Here is a 16,426-nt window from a genome sequence, read left to right as displayed (position 1 = left end):
AGCTGAGGATGGTAAAAAATAATTACTGGCAGCCACCTTCATATGAGTTTACCAGCGGGGTGGTAATACTACTGTTGACAACGGCAGCAGACCATGAGACTGCTATGGGGCCTGTAAGGCAGAGGACCAGGGGCTGCATCACCTCAATCCCACCCGATGTGATGGGCTCACCTTAATTCACATTAGATCCAGTCCGCACGCAGCTTATTGCAGAGCATATCCCCACTCCTCCCCTGTCTCCTGCACTCAGTACAGTAAGAGAAAAACACAGCAGGAGACGGGATGAGTCAAGATATGCACAGAGACGTGGTGACCGGGTGTAATGGGAGTTGTCAAGATTGCCCTGCTTTGGAGTGGCTATAGGGGACATAGTGAGGGCACTGATAATAATCTAAATTATATGTTGGTACTACATAAATAAAATGTTCAGATGCACAGAGGGGGGGCTATAAATTTGTGGAGCCACAAGCAGCATTATACCTTTGAGGGAGCACACTAACTATGGGGAATGTCACTAAGAGCTTCTTTGGGGATACCATCACGATGAGAGTTTTACAGAGACCGGTTGTGGCTGGAAAAAGACATCATGGTTGTCTGGACGAGGATAGAGAAGAAAAATGGATGTCGCTAATCAGAGAAAATGTCACCTGGAATCACAGGAGGTAACTGCACTGCAATCACTATCACAGGAGGTAACTGCACTGCAATCACTATCACTGGAGGTACTGCACTGCAATCACTATCAGTGTAGAACTGGTATTTGACTTAATTTTTATGGTGACGGCATTACTTAGAGGAATACTACGACTGAGCTGCTGTATCTAAGCCCACAGTGTTATAAAATTTGTCCTATAGAATATATATATATATATTATAGGGGTGCTTTGTGCGCTCCCCCGAATATATTAGGTTAGGAGTATTTTTATTAATGGTGTTAGTAGCTGGTGCCTCATTACGACATCAGTACCAGTTGGCGGTACAATGCAGCAGGCGTTGGTGGTGGGTACCATAGTACAGGCCTCGGCTGCACAGCCTGCATTTTACAGTGTATAGCACGGCGTTTCAAATGCCACGCTCTAAAAAAAGTACACACCTGGACCTCATTAGGCTAATTAGCCATATAAATCAGGGCGTGCGCAAAATGTACAGTAAGACATGCCGATGTGTGCAAAATAGACTCGTTCACTGCACAAATACGTTGCGTTCAGGCACACACAATTGCGCATACGCTTGTATGAAGCCACCATCGAAACAGCGAATTGTGTGTTTATCCATACATTTCCAGGTGGAATGAATGGAGAATCACGCATGTTAGGCCACGCCCCTTTATAACGGGAACGGTATTTTTTGGTGAAAAAGATGGCAACCTTAGGTGTATTTTACACTGAATTCACTAAGCGCTGCCAGCGGCTGAACGAGACATGGTTTGCTTCTCTTCGTCATTCAGCTTCTGCAGGAAAAGGACCCTGATAACAACCGTGCGGAGAGGCCGGCGCTCATCTGCGAATGACGGCCTGCTTACTGCGAGCGGGCAGAAGCCATTCACTGCGCCATACTCGCTGCTGGGTGATAGCTGGGATGACGGTCAGGCTCTTAGGCACTTGACAACCGTCCAATGTAAAATGACCCTCAGTTACGGAAAAAGAATTGAAATTGTGGAAAAAATGCGCCCAAAATGCGCCAAACGTGAGGAAAACCACCCCAAAATCACGCACCGCTTGTAGCACGCTGCACAATAACCTGCTGACCCACAGCTACTATCTGGGTTGCTGCAAAAAACACCTTGTGTGCGCCCAGCAGACTGCTGCCCGCAGCAACCGCACTTGAAAGTGAAAGCTGCGCTGTTATTGGCTGTTTTTCACCCGGGCGCGCCCTCTGCCGGTATAGTCGCAACCAGACGCGGCAGCACGTGAGGGCTCTGCGTCACCAGCTACGCCCTCTTTTAATTTCCGCGTTGCTGGAAGTGTTTCCAAGGCAGCAAATCCTGGACGTCCCATTGGGTGCCTCTCTGTCCAATAGCGTTACAGATGTGCGTCACTTTCTGATTGGTGCAATGGACTTCCTTACGGGAGGGATTTTGTATTCACGTGATGGTGTATATCCAATAGAAATTCAGCTAACATGAGCCACACAAGTATTGGTTGAATCGGTTGCCTGAGTAACAAAGATGCCACTCTCGGCCTAGACATAGCGCTGCATCCAGCGCAGCCTCAGCTCGAGGACAGTCACGGCGTCACCCGGACAGTACCGAGGGGACGGGGGGAATGTCGGAGCGCCCGTACTCAAGGAAGTGAATCTTGGGCGGCACCGGGAAGCGGAAGTGTGTTTGCCCCTCCCTCCCCTCAGCTGACGTCAGTGGTTTGAATGGTTGCTGAGCTGGAAGAAGCCGAGTGACAGCAGCTTGTGAGTCCCGGAGAGCTCGGGCTGCAGGTGAGTGTCCGCTCCGCCCCGGGACGGATAATGCGGGGAGTGGTTGTAGTGCAGAGCTGTGTGTACGAGAACTACAACTCCCAGCATGACCTACGCTGATGGTTTTGTACTTGTAGTTGGACTACGATCCTCAGTGTGCCTGAGGTTGTGCTATCTGTTCACCACTAGGGGGGGATGATGGGAGTTATCCTGTATAGATGGAGAGCGCCCAATCGGGGAGCGTGATAAATGCGATATGTCCCCACGTAACAGTGGCAGAACTACAGTGACACTCGCTCTGTGCAGATGATTCCAGTGATCAGACGCAGTAGATCCGACCGATTAAATGGTGATCACCTTCTGATCTAAGGAGAAGTGTCTCCTGTAAATCAGGACTTGGCGTGCTGTGGGAGGGGAAGCTGCCATTATTGGGGTGAGACAGATCCAGCGGCGCTGAGAGTGGCAACGGCGGCCTGTCTGATGCCTGGGGTGCGTGGTGCCCCGGCGCCCCCTTGTATTTCACTTCCGTACGCTCCTTCGGTTGCATCACCTGACAGATCTCCCTGACCGTCCGCCATCACTGCGCTCGCCAGGATTCACTCCACTTGCGCCAAAAGAAATTTGCTCCCGTTGTCAAAGAGGGTTGTCGTCCTCTGGCTGTAAACACTGTTTCCATACACTGACAGCAAGAAGAGATCTTGAAAATAGTGAAGGATAGAAGCAGCGGACGGGACGCCGGCCCCGTGATGATCTCCCGGCTCAGTCTGTCCTGCTGATTGGACTTTGATGATGGCGCCGTTGTTGTCGTTACCCGTTGTTAAGCGCTGGTCTCTCACGCAGGGAACATGAAGGCCTTGATCCTGGTGGGCGGTTACGGTACGAGGTTACGGCCTCTGACGCTCAGCGTCCCCAAACCCCTGGTGGATTTCTGCAACAAGCCCATCCTGCTGCACCAGGTGGAGGCGCTGGTGAAGGTAAGGGGCGCAGGCGGCAGCTCGCTATACGTGGACTGCTGGTGTCCTGTATACAGTGTAACTGTAGTATGCTCTCTCCTGTGGATAGGCGGGGGTTAATCATGTCATCCTGGCTGTCAGTTATATGTCAGACATGTTGGAGAAGGAGATGAAGGAGCAGGAGAAGCGGGTAAGTCCTTGTCTTGTCTCGGTCATCACTTGTCGCGCCATCCGCCATCTTACACTCATATTTATTTTCTGGCAGCTTGGAATCCGCATCTCCATGTCACACGAGAAGGAGCCGCTGGGAACTGGTGAGCAGCGCCGAGTCTATGGGGGGGCGATGACTTGTAATGATACTCCACAAGGGTGCTCGGTTCTTTGGGTGGGGGTAAGCCTATCATTGTAGTGTTCAGGCATCTTGGGGGTAAGGGCGGTGATCTGTCATCTGCAGGGATTGTGTGTGTGTGTGTGTGTGTGTGGATCTGGGGGGAGTGGTGGCCTGTCTTCGTTGTCTGCAAGCATCTGGGGGGGGGGGGGGACGGACGATAGGGACCCATCATCGTAATTTGCAGTGATCTGGAGGGAGTGGTAACCTGTCATCTTCTGGAATGATCTGGGGGAAGAGGGGGACATGGACATGGACTCTGGGGGGAGTGGTGACCTGTCATTGTCTGTAAGGATCTGGTGACCTGTATTCATATGTGGCAGGGAGCTGGGGGGGGGGTTACTTGTTATCTTAGTTGGGATCTGGGGGAATGCAGACTTGTAATCCTACTGTGCAGGGCCCCAGGATCTGGGGTGACTGCACAGATTTAGGGACCTGTGCTTTGTAATCTATTTTATGCCCCCTTCTGATCGGCAGCGGGTCCTTTGGCTCTGGCTCGGCAGCTGCTGACTGAGAACTCGGAGCCGTTCTTTGTACTGAACAGCGACGTCATCTGTGACTTTCCCTTCGAGGACATGGTCCGCTTCCACCAGCATCATGGCAAAGAGGGCACCATTGTGGTGAGTTATGATAGGAGTGCAAGTATGGGGATCACAGACAGGTAACACTCACTTTTAGGATCTGCTCCCATACTGCTTGGAGCAATGCCAGGAGGATCTCCTGACTGATACCATGGACGGAAGGCTGCATGTAGCATGTCGCAGTATACAGGCACGCATTGGTATTGACTTTCATTATACAGCACCGTAGTTGTTGGATGCCTTAGAATGGAATAGTGCCGCCTGCTGTGCCCATACTGCAACATGAGTATGCTCACCTATACTAGCTGGCTAGAAAGACACTCTATTGGCTTCCAACTAGTGATGTCACACTGTGGATACTTTTGGTATACATGCCATTGCTTTTTCTAGCTTACAGTCATACAAAAAAAAACTGAATACACCCTCTCTGAATTCCATGGTTTTACATATTGGGACATAATTAAAAAATACATGAACAACACATGACAAATTACGTTGCGTCATTATTTAACAAAAAATAGGCCAAAAGGCAGGTATGTGAAAAATAATTAAGTACACCCTTGCTTCCATAAGATTTAAGAGGGTAAGTAGCAGCGAGGTGCTGCTAATCAAATATCCTTGATTAATTGATCATTGGAATGTGTGACCATCTCTATAGATGCAGAAGTTTTGGGAGTTTGCTGGTTTGGAGCATTCAGGCGTGTGATAACACACGGCTGGGGTCTTTCCTTTTTGGCAATGATCTTAGAGAAGCAAATGTTACTGCTCATGAATCTGGAAAGGGTTATTAGGCCTCTTCCAAATAATGTGGAGTCCATCATTCTACAATGAGAAGATCATTCACAAGTGGAAAATATTCAAGGCAGCTGACCATCTCCCCAGGAGTGGACGTCCCAGAAAATTTACCCCGAGGTCACATCGTGCAATGCTCAGAGAAGCAGCAAAAAAACAAAACAAAACAAAAAAACATCTCAAACTCCAAAGGCCTCAGTTATCATGTTACTTGTTTTAGTACATGACAGTAAAATTAAGGAAAGTCTGAACAGCTGCGGCTTGTGTGGAAGGGTTGTCAGAAGAAAAAGAACATGGCGGTACGGCTGAAGATTGCCAAGCTGCATCTTAACAAACCACAAGACTTCTGGAGCAACGTCCTTTGGATGGATCAGACCAAAGTGGAGATGCTTGGCCATAATGCCCTGCGCTACACTTGGTGAAACCAAAACACAGCATATCAGCACCAAGACCAACTGTCAGGGATGGTGGTGGAGGGGTGAGTGTTTGGATTTGCTTTGCAGCCATAGGACCCGGGCATCGTGCAGTCATTGAGTCGGCCATGAACTCCCCTATATGCCAAAGTATTCTAGATTTTAAAAGGCTAAAGCTCAGCCGAAATGGAGTCCTGTAACAGGACAACGATCCCAAGCACACCCGCAAACATGCATCAGAATGGCTGAGAAGAGAAGAATCATGGTACTGCAATGGCCAAAAGTCCAGACCTCAACCCAAATAAAATGCTGGGGAGGGACCTTAAGAGGGCTCTGTGTAACCAAATGCCCACAAGCCTAAATGAGCTGGAGCAACATTGTAAAGAATAGCGGAGCTAAGCACCCGCCCTCTCCTTGCCCCCTGTCCATAGCCATCAATGGGAGAAGGCGGGGCAGACCGGTGCTTAGCTCTGCCCCCGTCCCCTCCCATTGCACAGATCGAGCGGGGAGGAAGAGAGCTGAGCCTGCACAGGGAAGGGGAGGAGAAATGGGAGATGGCATGGTGAAGTGGGCGCATTTGCACCGGCCTTACCAGGCCATATGAACAGGCGCACCATTTTTTTCGCCCCCAAGGTAGCGTAAAATGGCCGGCCGATATCCGCTCCTGTGAAAGAAGTCTACGTGAAAGACTGATATAGTCCTACAGAAAAGAACTACTTCCAAGTTATTGCGGTTATAGGTGGTTGTACAAAATAGATTAGTTCATGGGGTATATTTAATTTTTCACACACTGCTACTGCATTTTGGCCTAGTTTTTGTTTAACCCCTTAACGCCACAGGGCGTAAGTGTATGTCCTGGCTGCGGGGTACTTAACGCAGCCGGGTGTACACTTAGATCCTGTGGATAGCATGAGATCCTGCGCTATCCGGCACCAGGAGCCGGCTGTCACCGATAGCCCGCCCCCAACAGCAGGGGTGCATCAGGACAGCAACTCCCCTTCCCCTGCTGTTAACCCCTTTCCAGCCACGATCTATGTGGATCGTGACATGTAAAAGGTTCACAGAGGGCGTGTGTTTCCTCTGTGACATCATCAGACTCTTGCGATATAATCACGGAAGGCCGATGGGTTGCCATCATACAGGCGTCCTCCTTTTTTTTTTTTTTTCCCCCCCCTATTTAAAAAAAAAATCCCACTTATTTGGTATCGTCCTAAACACACGGTAAAAAGTATAAAAAAAACCTAAAAACTGAGGCAAAATTCTTATTTCTTTCATTCTGCCTCCCAAAAAAGCAATAAAAGTGATCAAAATAACCGTATGTACCCTAAAATGGTACCCATAAAAACTACAGCTTGTCACACAAAAAACAATCCCTCACAAAGCTCCGTCCATAGAAAAATTAAAAAAAAATTATAGAACGTTGAATGCAGGGATTTAGAAAAACAATTTCCCAAATAAAAGGGTTTTTATTGCAGAAAAATGGAAAAACCTAAGAAAAATAAATAAATAATTTTGGTATCGTTGCAATCGTACTGACCCGCAGAAGCAATGTATTGTCATTTATGCGGCATAATAAATGCTGTAAAAAAAAAACCAAAACAATGGCAGAATTGATGTTTTCTCTCCCTATCATCATAAAAAAACTATATTGCAAAAATTGCACCAATAAAAACTGCAGTTCGCCACACTAAAAACAAGCCCTCATACGGCCGTGTTGACGGAAAAATAAAAAAATTATGGCTTTTAAAAAGGGGAGATGAAAATCCCCCACAAATCGGTGCGTCCTTATGGACAAAATAGGCCATGTCTTTAAGGGGTTAAATAATGACTGTGTAATCTGACATGTATTCTTGTTTATCTGAGGTTTTTTTTCCCTCATTTTAAGACCTCCGAAGAAACAGGTGAGTTTTTTTTGGGTTTTTTTGCGTGTGAAACCATAAAATTCAAAGAGGGCGTACTTAGTTTTTCTCTGTACATGTCAGTCTCTCTTAACATGATGTGAACAGGCCCTGATATACATAAAACTTGTCCTATTATGTGCAAAGGAAGTTTTGCAGTTTAGCAATGCTGTTCTATTACACCTGGGATGTGCAGGGGAGGGTTCAGTGAGTGATGCCCTTATTACACCTGGCATTATGTGTAGGGGAGGGTTCAGTGAGTGATGCCCTTATTACACCTGGCATTATGTGTAGGGGAGGGGTCAGTGAGTGATACCCTTATATTACACCTGGCATTATGTGTAGGGGAGGGGTCAGTGAGTGATACCCTTATATTACACCTGGCATTATGTGTAGGGGAGGGGTCAGTGAGTGATGCCCTTATATTACACCTGGCATTATGTGTAGGTGAGGGTTCAGTGAGTGATGCCCTTATTACACCTGGCATTATGTGTAGGGAAGGGGTCAGTGAGTGATGCCCTTATTACACCTGGCATTATGTGCAGGGGAGGGTTCAGTGAGTGATGCCCTTATTACACCTGGCATTATGTGCAGGGGAGGGTTCAGTGAGTGATGCCCTTATTACACCTGGCATTATGTGCAGGGGAGGGTTCAGTGAGTGATGCCCTTATTACACCTGGCATTATGTGCAGGGGAGGGTTCAGTGAGTGATGCCCTTATTACACCTGGCATTATGTGCAGGGGAGGGTTCAGTGAGTGATGCCCTTATATTACACCTGGCATTATGTGCAGGGGAGGGTTCAGTGAGTGATGCCCTTATATTACACCTGGCATTATGTGTAGGGGAGGGGTCAGTGAGTGATGCCCTTATATTACACCTGGCATTATGTGTAGGGGAGGGGTCAGTGAGTGATACTCTTATATTACACCTGGCATTATGTGTAGGGGAGGGGTCAGTGAGTGATACCCTTATATTACACCTGGCATTATGTGTAGGGAAGGGGGTCAGTGAGTGATACCCTTATATTACACCTGGCATTATGTGCAGGGGAGGGGTCAGTGAGTGATACCCTTATATTACACGTGGCATTATATGTAGGGGAGGGGTCAGTGAGTGATACCTTTTATATTACACCTGGCATTATGTGCAGGGGAGGGGTCAGTGAGTGATACCCTTATATTACACGTGGCATTATATGTAGGGGAGGGGTCAGTGAGTGATACCTTTTATATTACACGTGGCATTATATGTAGGGGAGGGGTCAGTGAGTGATACCTTTTATATTACACCTGGCATTATGTGTAGGGGAGGGGTCAGTGAGTGATACCCTTATATTACACGTGGCATTATATGTAGGGGAGGGGTCAGTGAGTGATACCTTTTATATTACACCTGGCATTATGTGTAGGGGAGGGGTCAGTGAGTGATACCCTTATATTACACGTGGCATTATATGTAGGGGAGGGGTCAGTGAGTGATACCTTTTATATTACACCTGGCATTATGTGCAGGGGAGGGGTCAGTGAGTGATACCCTTATATTACACCTGGCATTATGAGGTTTTCCACCTTCCTGCCATTCTTTACATAACTATATCCTCTCCGCTCCAGGTGACCAAGGTGGAGGAGCCCTCTAAGTACGGGGTGGTCGTGTACGACACAGAGAACAGCCAGATCCAGCGCTTCGTGGAGAAACCTCAAGTGTTTGTGTCCAACAAGATTAACTCGGGATTATACATCTTCTGCCCATCGGTGCTGGATCGGATCCAGGTGCTCTGCCCACAGGCCGCGGTCACGTATAATATACTGCAATAACTGCTGCACCTCTGGCATATGACAATGGGGGGTGTCACTTGGGACAGTCGTGCGCTCTTTATTATCAAGTTCTTCTCACACTCGCCCTCCATGGTTTGTAGCGTTTTTCCAGGGTGCAGCCTTGTTGGCGATTTGGTTTGTGTTTTCATGCATTCTGTGGTAGTGGGGCGTCTCTGTGTTAACACTACATATGCTGCAGCAGATGACGAACGCCACACATCACGTAATGGGGATATCTTGCGGTGCTGCTGCTGTGGTACTTAGTCTTCTCTGTTTCTCTCTGCAGTTGCGTCCGACTTCGATAGAGAAGGAGATCTTTCCGATGATGGCGCAGGAGGGGCAGTTATTTGCCATGGAGCTGCAGGGTAAGGATGGTCCTGGTTACTGATGCCACACTCTGCCCACCCCCTGCTGCTCCCTCATGTGTTATGTCTCCCAGGTTTCTGGATGGACATCGGGCAGCCCAAGGACTTCCTGACCGGAATGTGCTTGTACCTGCAGTCAGTGAAGCAGAAGCATCCCGAGTGGCTGCATACTGGCCCGACCTTTGCTGGGAATGTGCTGGTGGTAAGTGCAGTGAGGGGCAATTGCAAAGCCCTGTTTTTTTACTGTTCTGGAGTGCTGCTCGCATGTTCTCACTTCCCAAACATGCCACGGTGCAGTCCAGGTGTTTGTTGCATTGTGGACAGCCCCTGCAGGATTCTTCTCTTCGACTACTTCAACTTCTCATGTTTTCTTTTCAGGATTCCTCTGCCAATATTGGAAACAACTGCTGCATTGGCCCTAATGTAATTATTGGCCCCGGAGTGACCGTGGAGGATGGGGTTCGGATAAAGCGCTGCACAATTATGAAAGGCTCCAGAATTCGCTCCCATTCCTGGCTGGAATCCTCTATAGTTGGCTGGAGTTCAACTGTTGGACAGTGGGTGAGGAGCATATCTAACATTATAGGGTGGAAGCTGGGAGTAATCATGACCACCTCAATGGAAGCAGACTACGGGGCACCTGGGCTTCCTGAAAGTTGGATTCTTTCCTGTTGGAGCACTGTACGTCTAGGGATTTTTTTTTTTACATCAACCCTAGGCTCAGGATTCTTTCGTGTTACTGCATGGGTCAGGCCAGGGGACAGGATTCTTTCCTTTTGATTGACTATTAGTCCTAAGTGCAGCATTCTTATTTCTTTGGGGTTAATTATGAACCTAGGGCTAACAGTGTAGGAAAAAAAAGAATCTCAACTCCTAGACTAACAGCACACTAACAGGAAAGAATACTGACTCTAGGACTGTCAATTCACTTTTTAATTTATGGCTGGGATTCTTTCCTGCTGATGCACAGTTAGGAAGGAATCTCAACCATCATACTAACAAGTGCATTAACAGGAAAGAATCCCAAGTCCTGGACTAATAGTCCTAGATTCAATATAATTTTCGATGGGTGCATTGCTAGTCCAGGCTTTGGGATTATTTCCTTTTAGTGTACTGTTAGGGTCAGGATTCTTTTTTTTCTCGGTGTATTAAGACTGTCAGTGCATCAACAGGAAAGAATCCTGAACCCCAGACTAACAAGAAATGAACTTGACCCCATTCTTTGGTGGGAGAAAATTGGGAAGCCCCTACTCACTGACGCAGCCGGTTCTACTGAAATCAACGAGTTTGGAGATCTTTTGCCTAGTGTGCATGAGAGCCTAAACCGTACACCAACAGAATAAGATCCCAGAATGTCTAACCCATGTAAACACGTCTGTGCTAAATAAAAAATTGGTAGTTCTAGTCTGTACAAGAATAAAGAACTAGGCTGTATCCCTCCGCTAGAGAAATCAGCTCATTCAGTCAGCCTTTTTTTCCTTCTCAAATGGGCTAGACAAGGCATATTTTCCAAAGCTGTGATGATTTGTTTAATTTGTTTTAATTGTATTATTGGGAAACTCTTTACAGGGTTCTTCTGGGTTGGAATATCTAATATGTATATATCTTAGCCGGATGTGGTGCGGTTTGTTGTCAAAACAACTCTGCCCTTATATTTGTTGCACTATTACAGTACAATTTTTTAATTTTACCTCAGCAGTGTAAAAAATGAAAGCTGCATTGTGATTGGTTGCTATGAGCAATAAAGACCCGATTTTCTTTCAGACAGCTTTCATAATACTATGGTGCAAGCCTACTTTTTCGTGGCCCACCCTGTATAGATGCTATGGTGATGAGTGAGTGTGCAGCACAGATGTTACATAATGCATCCACATGAGGGCAGAGTTGTTTTGATAACAAACTGCACTACATCAGGCTAGGATGTGTGTGTGTATATATAATATATATATATTTATTAGATATTCCAGCCCGGTAGAATCATCTGCTACGGTACTGAATCCTGTAAAGATTTTTCCCAATAATACAATTAAAACAAAATTAATTTACAAATTAAATAATGTTCCATAATTACAGGCAAAAGATCACAGCTCTGGATAATACGCTCTAGCTGGTCTGGAACAGAAAAAAAAATTTTTTCTGCCTGAGGGATACATGTGAGTGATGTAGTTCTTGTTCACGCCTGCATTAAACTAATCCATTAAATGGAAGCCCAAACGGATGCAGATGGAATAGTTTTCATTTGCGTCCGCCCTCCTGCAGTGCATTCTGCCTGGTTTCTTTGCAGGTCAGTCTGTTTTTACCATAAAAAATAAATAAAAATAGAAACCAGATACGAACTGATGCAAACTGAAACCAAATAAGTTTAGTTTGGAATCAGTGACTATTTTACTGGAGCCATTTTTCAGCTGTTAGAATGGAACAGGAAGACAAAATGCTTATATGAACCCTAGCATAAAAAGGCAAGCATCCCGAACCTCAGCCTAAGGCCCTTTTCCCATCTTTGCGATTCCCGTGATCTCTGAATCTGAACGATGAATGAGAATTTGTTCACTTCTCATTCATTCAGTTTCTGTAGAAAACTGAATGCCGGATCAGTCCGTGTAAACAGGCAGCGGGCGGGACAGAACGATCTCCCTCCACTGAACAATAATCGTTCCTATACCGACCTGCTGGGCATCTGTGCCCAACAGATCAATCATTGTAGATGGAATGATTATTAGTCAATTGTGCAAAAGTGAAACATAATAGCTGACGATCATTCACTTTTTTTTCCGTCCATTTTATGCAGGCATAAAAATCATTTTATCGTTTGGTTTAAACAGCATTTATTCAGTCTTTCACATTCACTTATACCTTGAATGTGAAAGACTGAATGATTTTTCACTTGAACGTGCCATTGTCTAAACAGGCCGAAAGTTAGCGGCGACGTCACTCGCTCGTTCAAACAAGGATCGGCTCATCTAAAAAGACCCTAACAGTCCTAGAGGGTGAAGAATATTTCCTATTGGTGCACTGCTAGTTCACGGGTCAGGAGTCTTTCCTGTTAGTGTATGGTTAGGTTTGGTGTGAGGTGCATACTAGCCCTAAATGCAAGTTGGGCCTGAGATACTCCCATGCAGTCTCATTGGACAGCGCATTGACATTTCTGTCTGGCAGATGAGAAATAGGAAATGGCATGAGTCTGTGGTTTTTTTTTTCACGGTATATGGCCCTATCGCCTATAATGGGTCTGTGTGCTGGCCATGGAATTACAGAGACCTAAAATACACTAGTGCAGCTGAAGTCTGAGTGGTAGGGTCGGAATTAATATCCTATTATTCCGTTGGTTGGTGTTCTTTACTGCTGGTGCGTTCTTGCACATTCATTAATAAATCCTGGATGCTGCTAACGAACTGTGAAGTATAAAATGTCAGAGCCTAATCATTGACGTATCAGCATTCCCAGCTATGGAGAGCGTGAGAGTAATTTACACTGGAGGTGTAGAACACACACTTAAAAATGTGGAAGTTCACACTTGCAATACCATATGTAGTAGCTGAATGGGCCCACCTCCAGGGGTTTATTGTATGTGCTGCGAGGTTAAGCACTTTGCCTTAATCCAGTTGCGGAATTTTGCACCACTGTTTGTGTTGGAGGTTGCCAATTTGTTCGCATTACTTAACAGTGATTTAACTCCTTGTTTTGGTAAAATGGCAAACGTATATAAAGAATGTAAAAAAAAAAAATCTGTTGTGGGGCAAAGATCAGCAGTGTAGCAGAGCTGGACCTGCGCTCCTACTACACAGATCGATTCCTGCTCACACAGAAGAGGGTTTGTTACAGTGTACGACACTCACAGTGCTTTCCTGTTGCAGGTGCGGGTAGAGAATGTGACTGTGCTGGGAGAAGATGTCATTGTAAATGATGAGCTTTACCTCAACGGAGCCAACGTGTTACCCCACAAATGCATCTCCGAATCTGTGCCGGAACCGCGGATCATCATGTAGAAGGCGTTGCTGTGCTGGGAGGATAAGACAAGTGTTGCGCAGTATGAACTTCCCATGGAAGTGGTGCCATCCTCGTAATACCAAACCACATGCACTCCGGTGGGGAGAAGTGCTGCCCTTGTACCACTGCTGTGCCTTCTCCACAGGGGATGCTATGAAGATTTGGCATGTCACCTGTGCTGCTCTGTGATGAATGGGGTGTTACCTTCTGTAAAGTGGGGGGAGGGAAATGTGACTACAGTAACTTATATGGCTGGTTAGGACTGAAATGAGGAACTTCCCTCCGCAGCAGGGTGAGGGTTAATCACACTACTGCTGCCCTTTGGTGGGCCACCCTGTTACTGGTGCCTGCCCTGTTTGCTCTTGGGAATTTTCTTAAAGACATCTTTTTCATGGTATCTCTGCTCATTTATTCTATACCTATTATCGAAGGTTGAAGGACACGGCCTTCACCCTCCTGTATCGATGGCCCGAATGAAAGGTTGTCAGAGCTCCACCCACTAAGTTGTTTAAACATTGGCTGAATATTTCGAGGACAATTTCACTGCTGCTCAGCTACTAAGGGGGTGTGTGAAGTGTTCTCTTATACCGCACGTAGGGAAAGATACCACTTGAGGAATACATAGAGCAGAATCGGGGGTCATATGAGCAGGCACTTGGTCTACCTGTTGGCTTCAAGAGGTTGTGCTATGGTTAATGCTATGTGCTTTCTATATTTTCCATAGTGGCAGCAGTAGTGAGCTGATAGGTAGGGATCCAAGTGGTAGACTCCCATCGATCATCTATTGATAACCTGCCTGCAGGATGGATCATTAATAGAAAAAAAAAAAAGTACCAAACCACCCCTTTAATACCACATAGCCCTTCAGTAGGTCATCCAGGTGTGAATACAAGGTAAGTGGATAAATAATTTAATCCTCAGTTTCGTGACCTCTCATGGGACACAGAAATCATAAAAACAAATCTTTTTTTGTAAACAGTCTCCCAGCATCCTCCAGTGTGACAGCAGGACCGGTGCCGGGAGTTTGTCAGCAGGCCGTACCTGCACAGCGGTGTTGTGAAGGTTAAAATATACAGCACGTTCCACACCTGACTCACATTCCATGTAATACGTAAAGCATTAAACTCATTCTCTGGTTTGCGTAATGCTAGGTAGCAGGGGGTTTCTCATAGTCCTCCACCCCTGTGATGGTTGCTTTACAGAAGAAACAGTCCTTATTGTTCATGAGATGCTGATTGATGCACGCTCTGCAAAGGGTTAAACCAGCGATACAAATTAATAACGGGCTGATTGGAAACATGCATCGCAGGGGGAGGAGCTATACTTACTTGCAGGACTTGTGAGAGCAGGGTCTGAATATGGCAGAGATGGGGTGAGCGTAGCAGATGGGGCACAGATCTTCCTCACTGGTCAGCTGTAACATGTAAAAGGAAGCAGAGTTAGTCCTGCGCAGTGGGGGGTGCAGCGTGGGCCGGGTGCTGCGCAGTCAGGACGGAGGCTGGAGGTGATACAGATGGCCATTAATAATGCAGCAGTCGCTTCCCATGCGAGGATCACATTCTGTACAGAAAACTATTTTTATGCCGATCTGCAGTAAACTGATCGCTTCTTCAGCGAGGAAGGTCAGCGCGTCTCCGAGACACCGCAGGACACCCACACTAGGCTTGAGGGATGTCTAAACTTTTGTACTGACCTGAGTGGTGGCTGCGGCCTGTTTGGACTCCTCATTCAGGTGGCTCAGCATTTTCTCCACTTTGCCAAGTTCTTCTCCATTAATGTAATCAGTGTCTGCGCAAAGCAAAAACTTGTCACACATGACATTAGGAGGCACAATGTACCTCACGCCTCAGTGGTGTCAGTACATTGATCTTTAATCTGAATTCCACAACGTTTCCGCTCTCCTGGCTCTGGGCACTCTGGGGTTACAGGAGCCGGAGTTCGAGCTATGTATTCGCTCTGGGGATTGTTCTGGTCCTTCGGGACATCTACTTCCAGAAATAGACGATTCTATAAATACTGTGCTCATTAATAAAATATCCTGCAATCTCACCGCCCCAGACAAGGTACGATGTGTGAGCAAAGTCACGAGAACGCGAGCCATGGCTGTGCACCCTGAGAGCGGGAAATCACAGCTCCCTCCACCTATCATATACTACCACCATAAGTATAACCGTCTGCACCCCTCCTATAACACCACCTATCCTCACCGTGTCCATAACTGCAGCCCAGCTTCTCTCATACCTCAAAATAACCTCATAATATTCTGTATCCCAACATATGTATATCACCTCTGCCCCCCCCAACGTCACATGTATATTGGGGTGCGTGCACCTTTATTGCTCCCCTTATTGGCTGGATTAGACCTGTACCCTGATCTTCCTTGCTGCCTGTAGCAGATGGATCTGGATGATTGGGTGGCACGTCTCTAGGCAATATAGCAGCTGGGTACTTACAAGCCTGCAGGGAGAAATGCTTCTTATCAGCTGGCGGCTGGGCACTTCCCAGGGGGTTGGGCTCGGTCTGTCCCAGCAGGTACTGGATTGAGCGCAACTGGAAACAAGGGTCGGCCAGTAAAACACTCGTCGCTCGCTGGATCCTGAGGACAAAACAGATGACAGTGGGACAAGAATGAGGAGGATGGGATTAACAGCACTTCATAGCTAGAACTCGCCACCGTAGGGTGATGGGACAGTGACTGGCCGGACTACAACTCTCAGCAGTTGACAAAGAAAGCACACTGGCATTACAGAAAGCGAGTTAGCAGCGAGGAGTTGGCGCTGACAGCAGCGAGCGGATCACATTTCCTGCTCTGGGTCTCTCGCGCA

General features: G+C 46.9%; 2 protein-coding genes across 3 annotated transcripts in view; one reads left to right on the top strand and one right to left on the bottom strand.

The window, feature by feature from the left end:
- Positions 1 to 2,165: 2,165 nt before the first annotated feature.
- GMPPB (GDP-mannose pyrophosphorylase B) lies at positions 2,166 to 13,998 on the top strand. Its single transcript, XM_066596850.1, has 10 exons — positions 2,166 to 2,430; positions 3,250 to 3,383; positions 3,472 to 3,552; positions 3,628 to 3,676; positions 4,228 to 4,370; positions 9,046 to 9,204; positions 9,536 to 9,614; positions 9,689 to 9,816; positions 9,993 to 10,175; positions 13,469 to 13,998. The coding sequence occupies exons 2-10, from the start codon at positions 3,255 to 3,257 to the stop codon at positions 13,598 to 13,600; spliced, it is 1,083 nt and encodes a 360-aa protein (XP_066452947.1). The 5' UTR covers positions 2,166 to 2,430; positions 3,250 to 3,254; the 3' UTR covers positions 13,601 to 13,998.
- A 497-nt stretch (positions 13,999 to 14,495) lies between these two features.
- The window catches only part of RNF123 (ring finger protein 123), a 29,146-nt gene continuing 27,215 nt past the window's right edge, over positions 14,496 to 16,426 (bottom strand). For both annotated transcript variants that reach the window (XM_066596846.1, XM_066596847.1), the window contains exons 36-39: positions 16,055 to 16,197; positions 15,295 to 15,389; positions 14,930 to 15,015; positions 14,496 to 14,848 (exon numbers count right to left, since the gene is read on the bottom strand). In XM_066596846.1, coding sequence (XP_066452943.1) covers positions 14,749 to 14,848; positions 14,930 to 15,015; positions 15,295 to 15,389; positions 16,055 to 16,197 — 424 coding nt within the window. In that variant the 3' untranslated portion in view covers positions 14,496 to 14,748. The remainder of the gene's footprint in view (positions 14,849 to 14,929; positions 15,016 to 15,294; positions 15,390 to 16,054; positions 16,198 to 16,426) is intronic.

Source organism: Eleutherodactylus coqui, chromosome 3, assembly GCF_035609145.1.
Source record: "Eleutherodactylus coqui strain aEleCoq1 chromosome 3, aEleCoq1.hap1, whole genome shotgun sequence".
Classification (NCBI taxonomy): domain Eukaryota; kingdom Metazoa; phylum Chordata; class Amphibia; order Anura; family Eleutherodactylidae; genus Eleutherodactylus; species Eleutherodactylus coqui.
The sequence above is the reverse complement of the archived record's forward strand: the minus strand, read 5'-3'. Positions and strand labels throughout refer to the sequence as shown.

Coding starts and splice junctions, on each gene's coding strand:
- GMPPB (XM_066596850.1), top strand. CDS start 3,255: ATGAAGGCCTTGATCCTGGTGGGCGGTTACGGTACGAGGTTACGGCCT. Junction 3,553..3,627: donor TGAAGGAGCAGGAGAAGCGG/GTAAGTCCTTGT, acceptor ATTTTCTGGCAG/CTTGGAATCCGCATCTCCAT. Junction 3,677..4,227: donor GAAGGAGCCGCTGGGAACTG/GTGAGCAGCGCC, acceptor TCTGATCGGCAG/CGGGTCCTTTGGCTCTGGCT.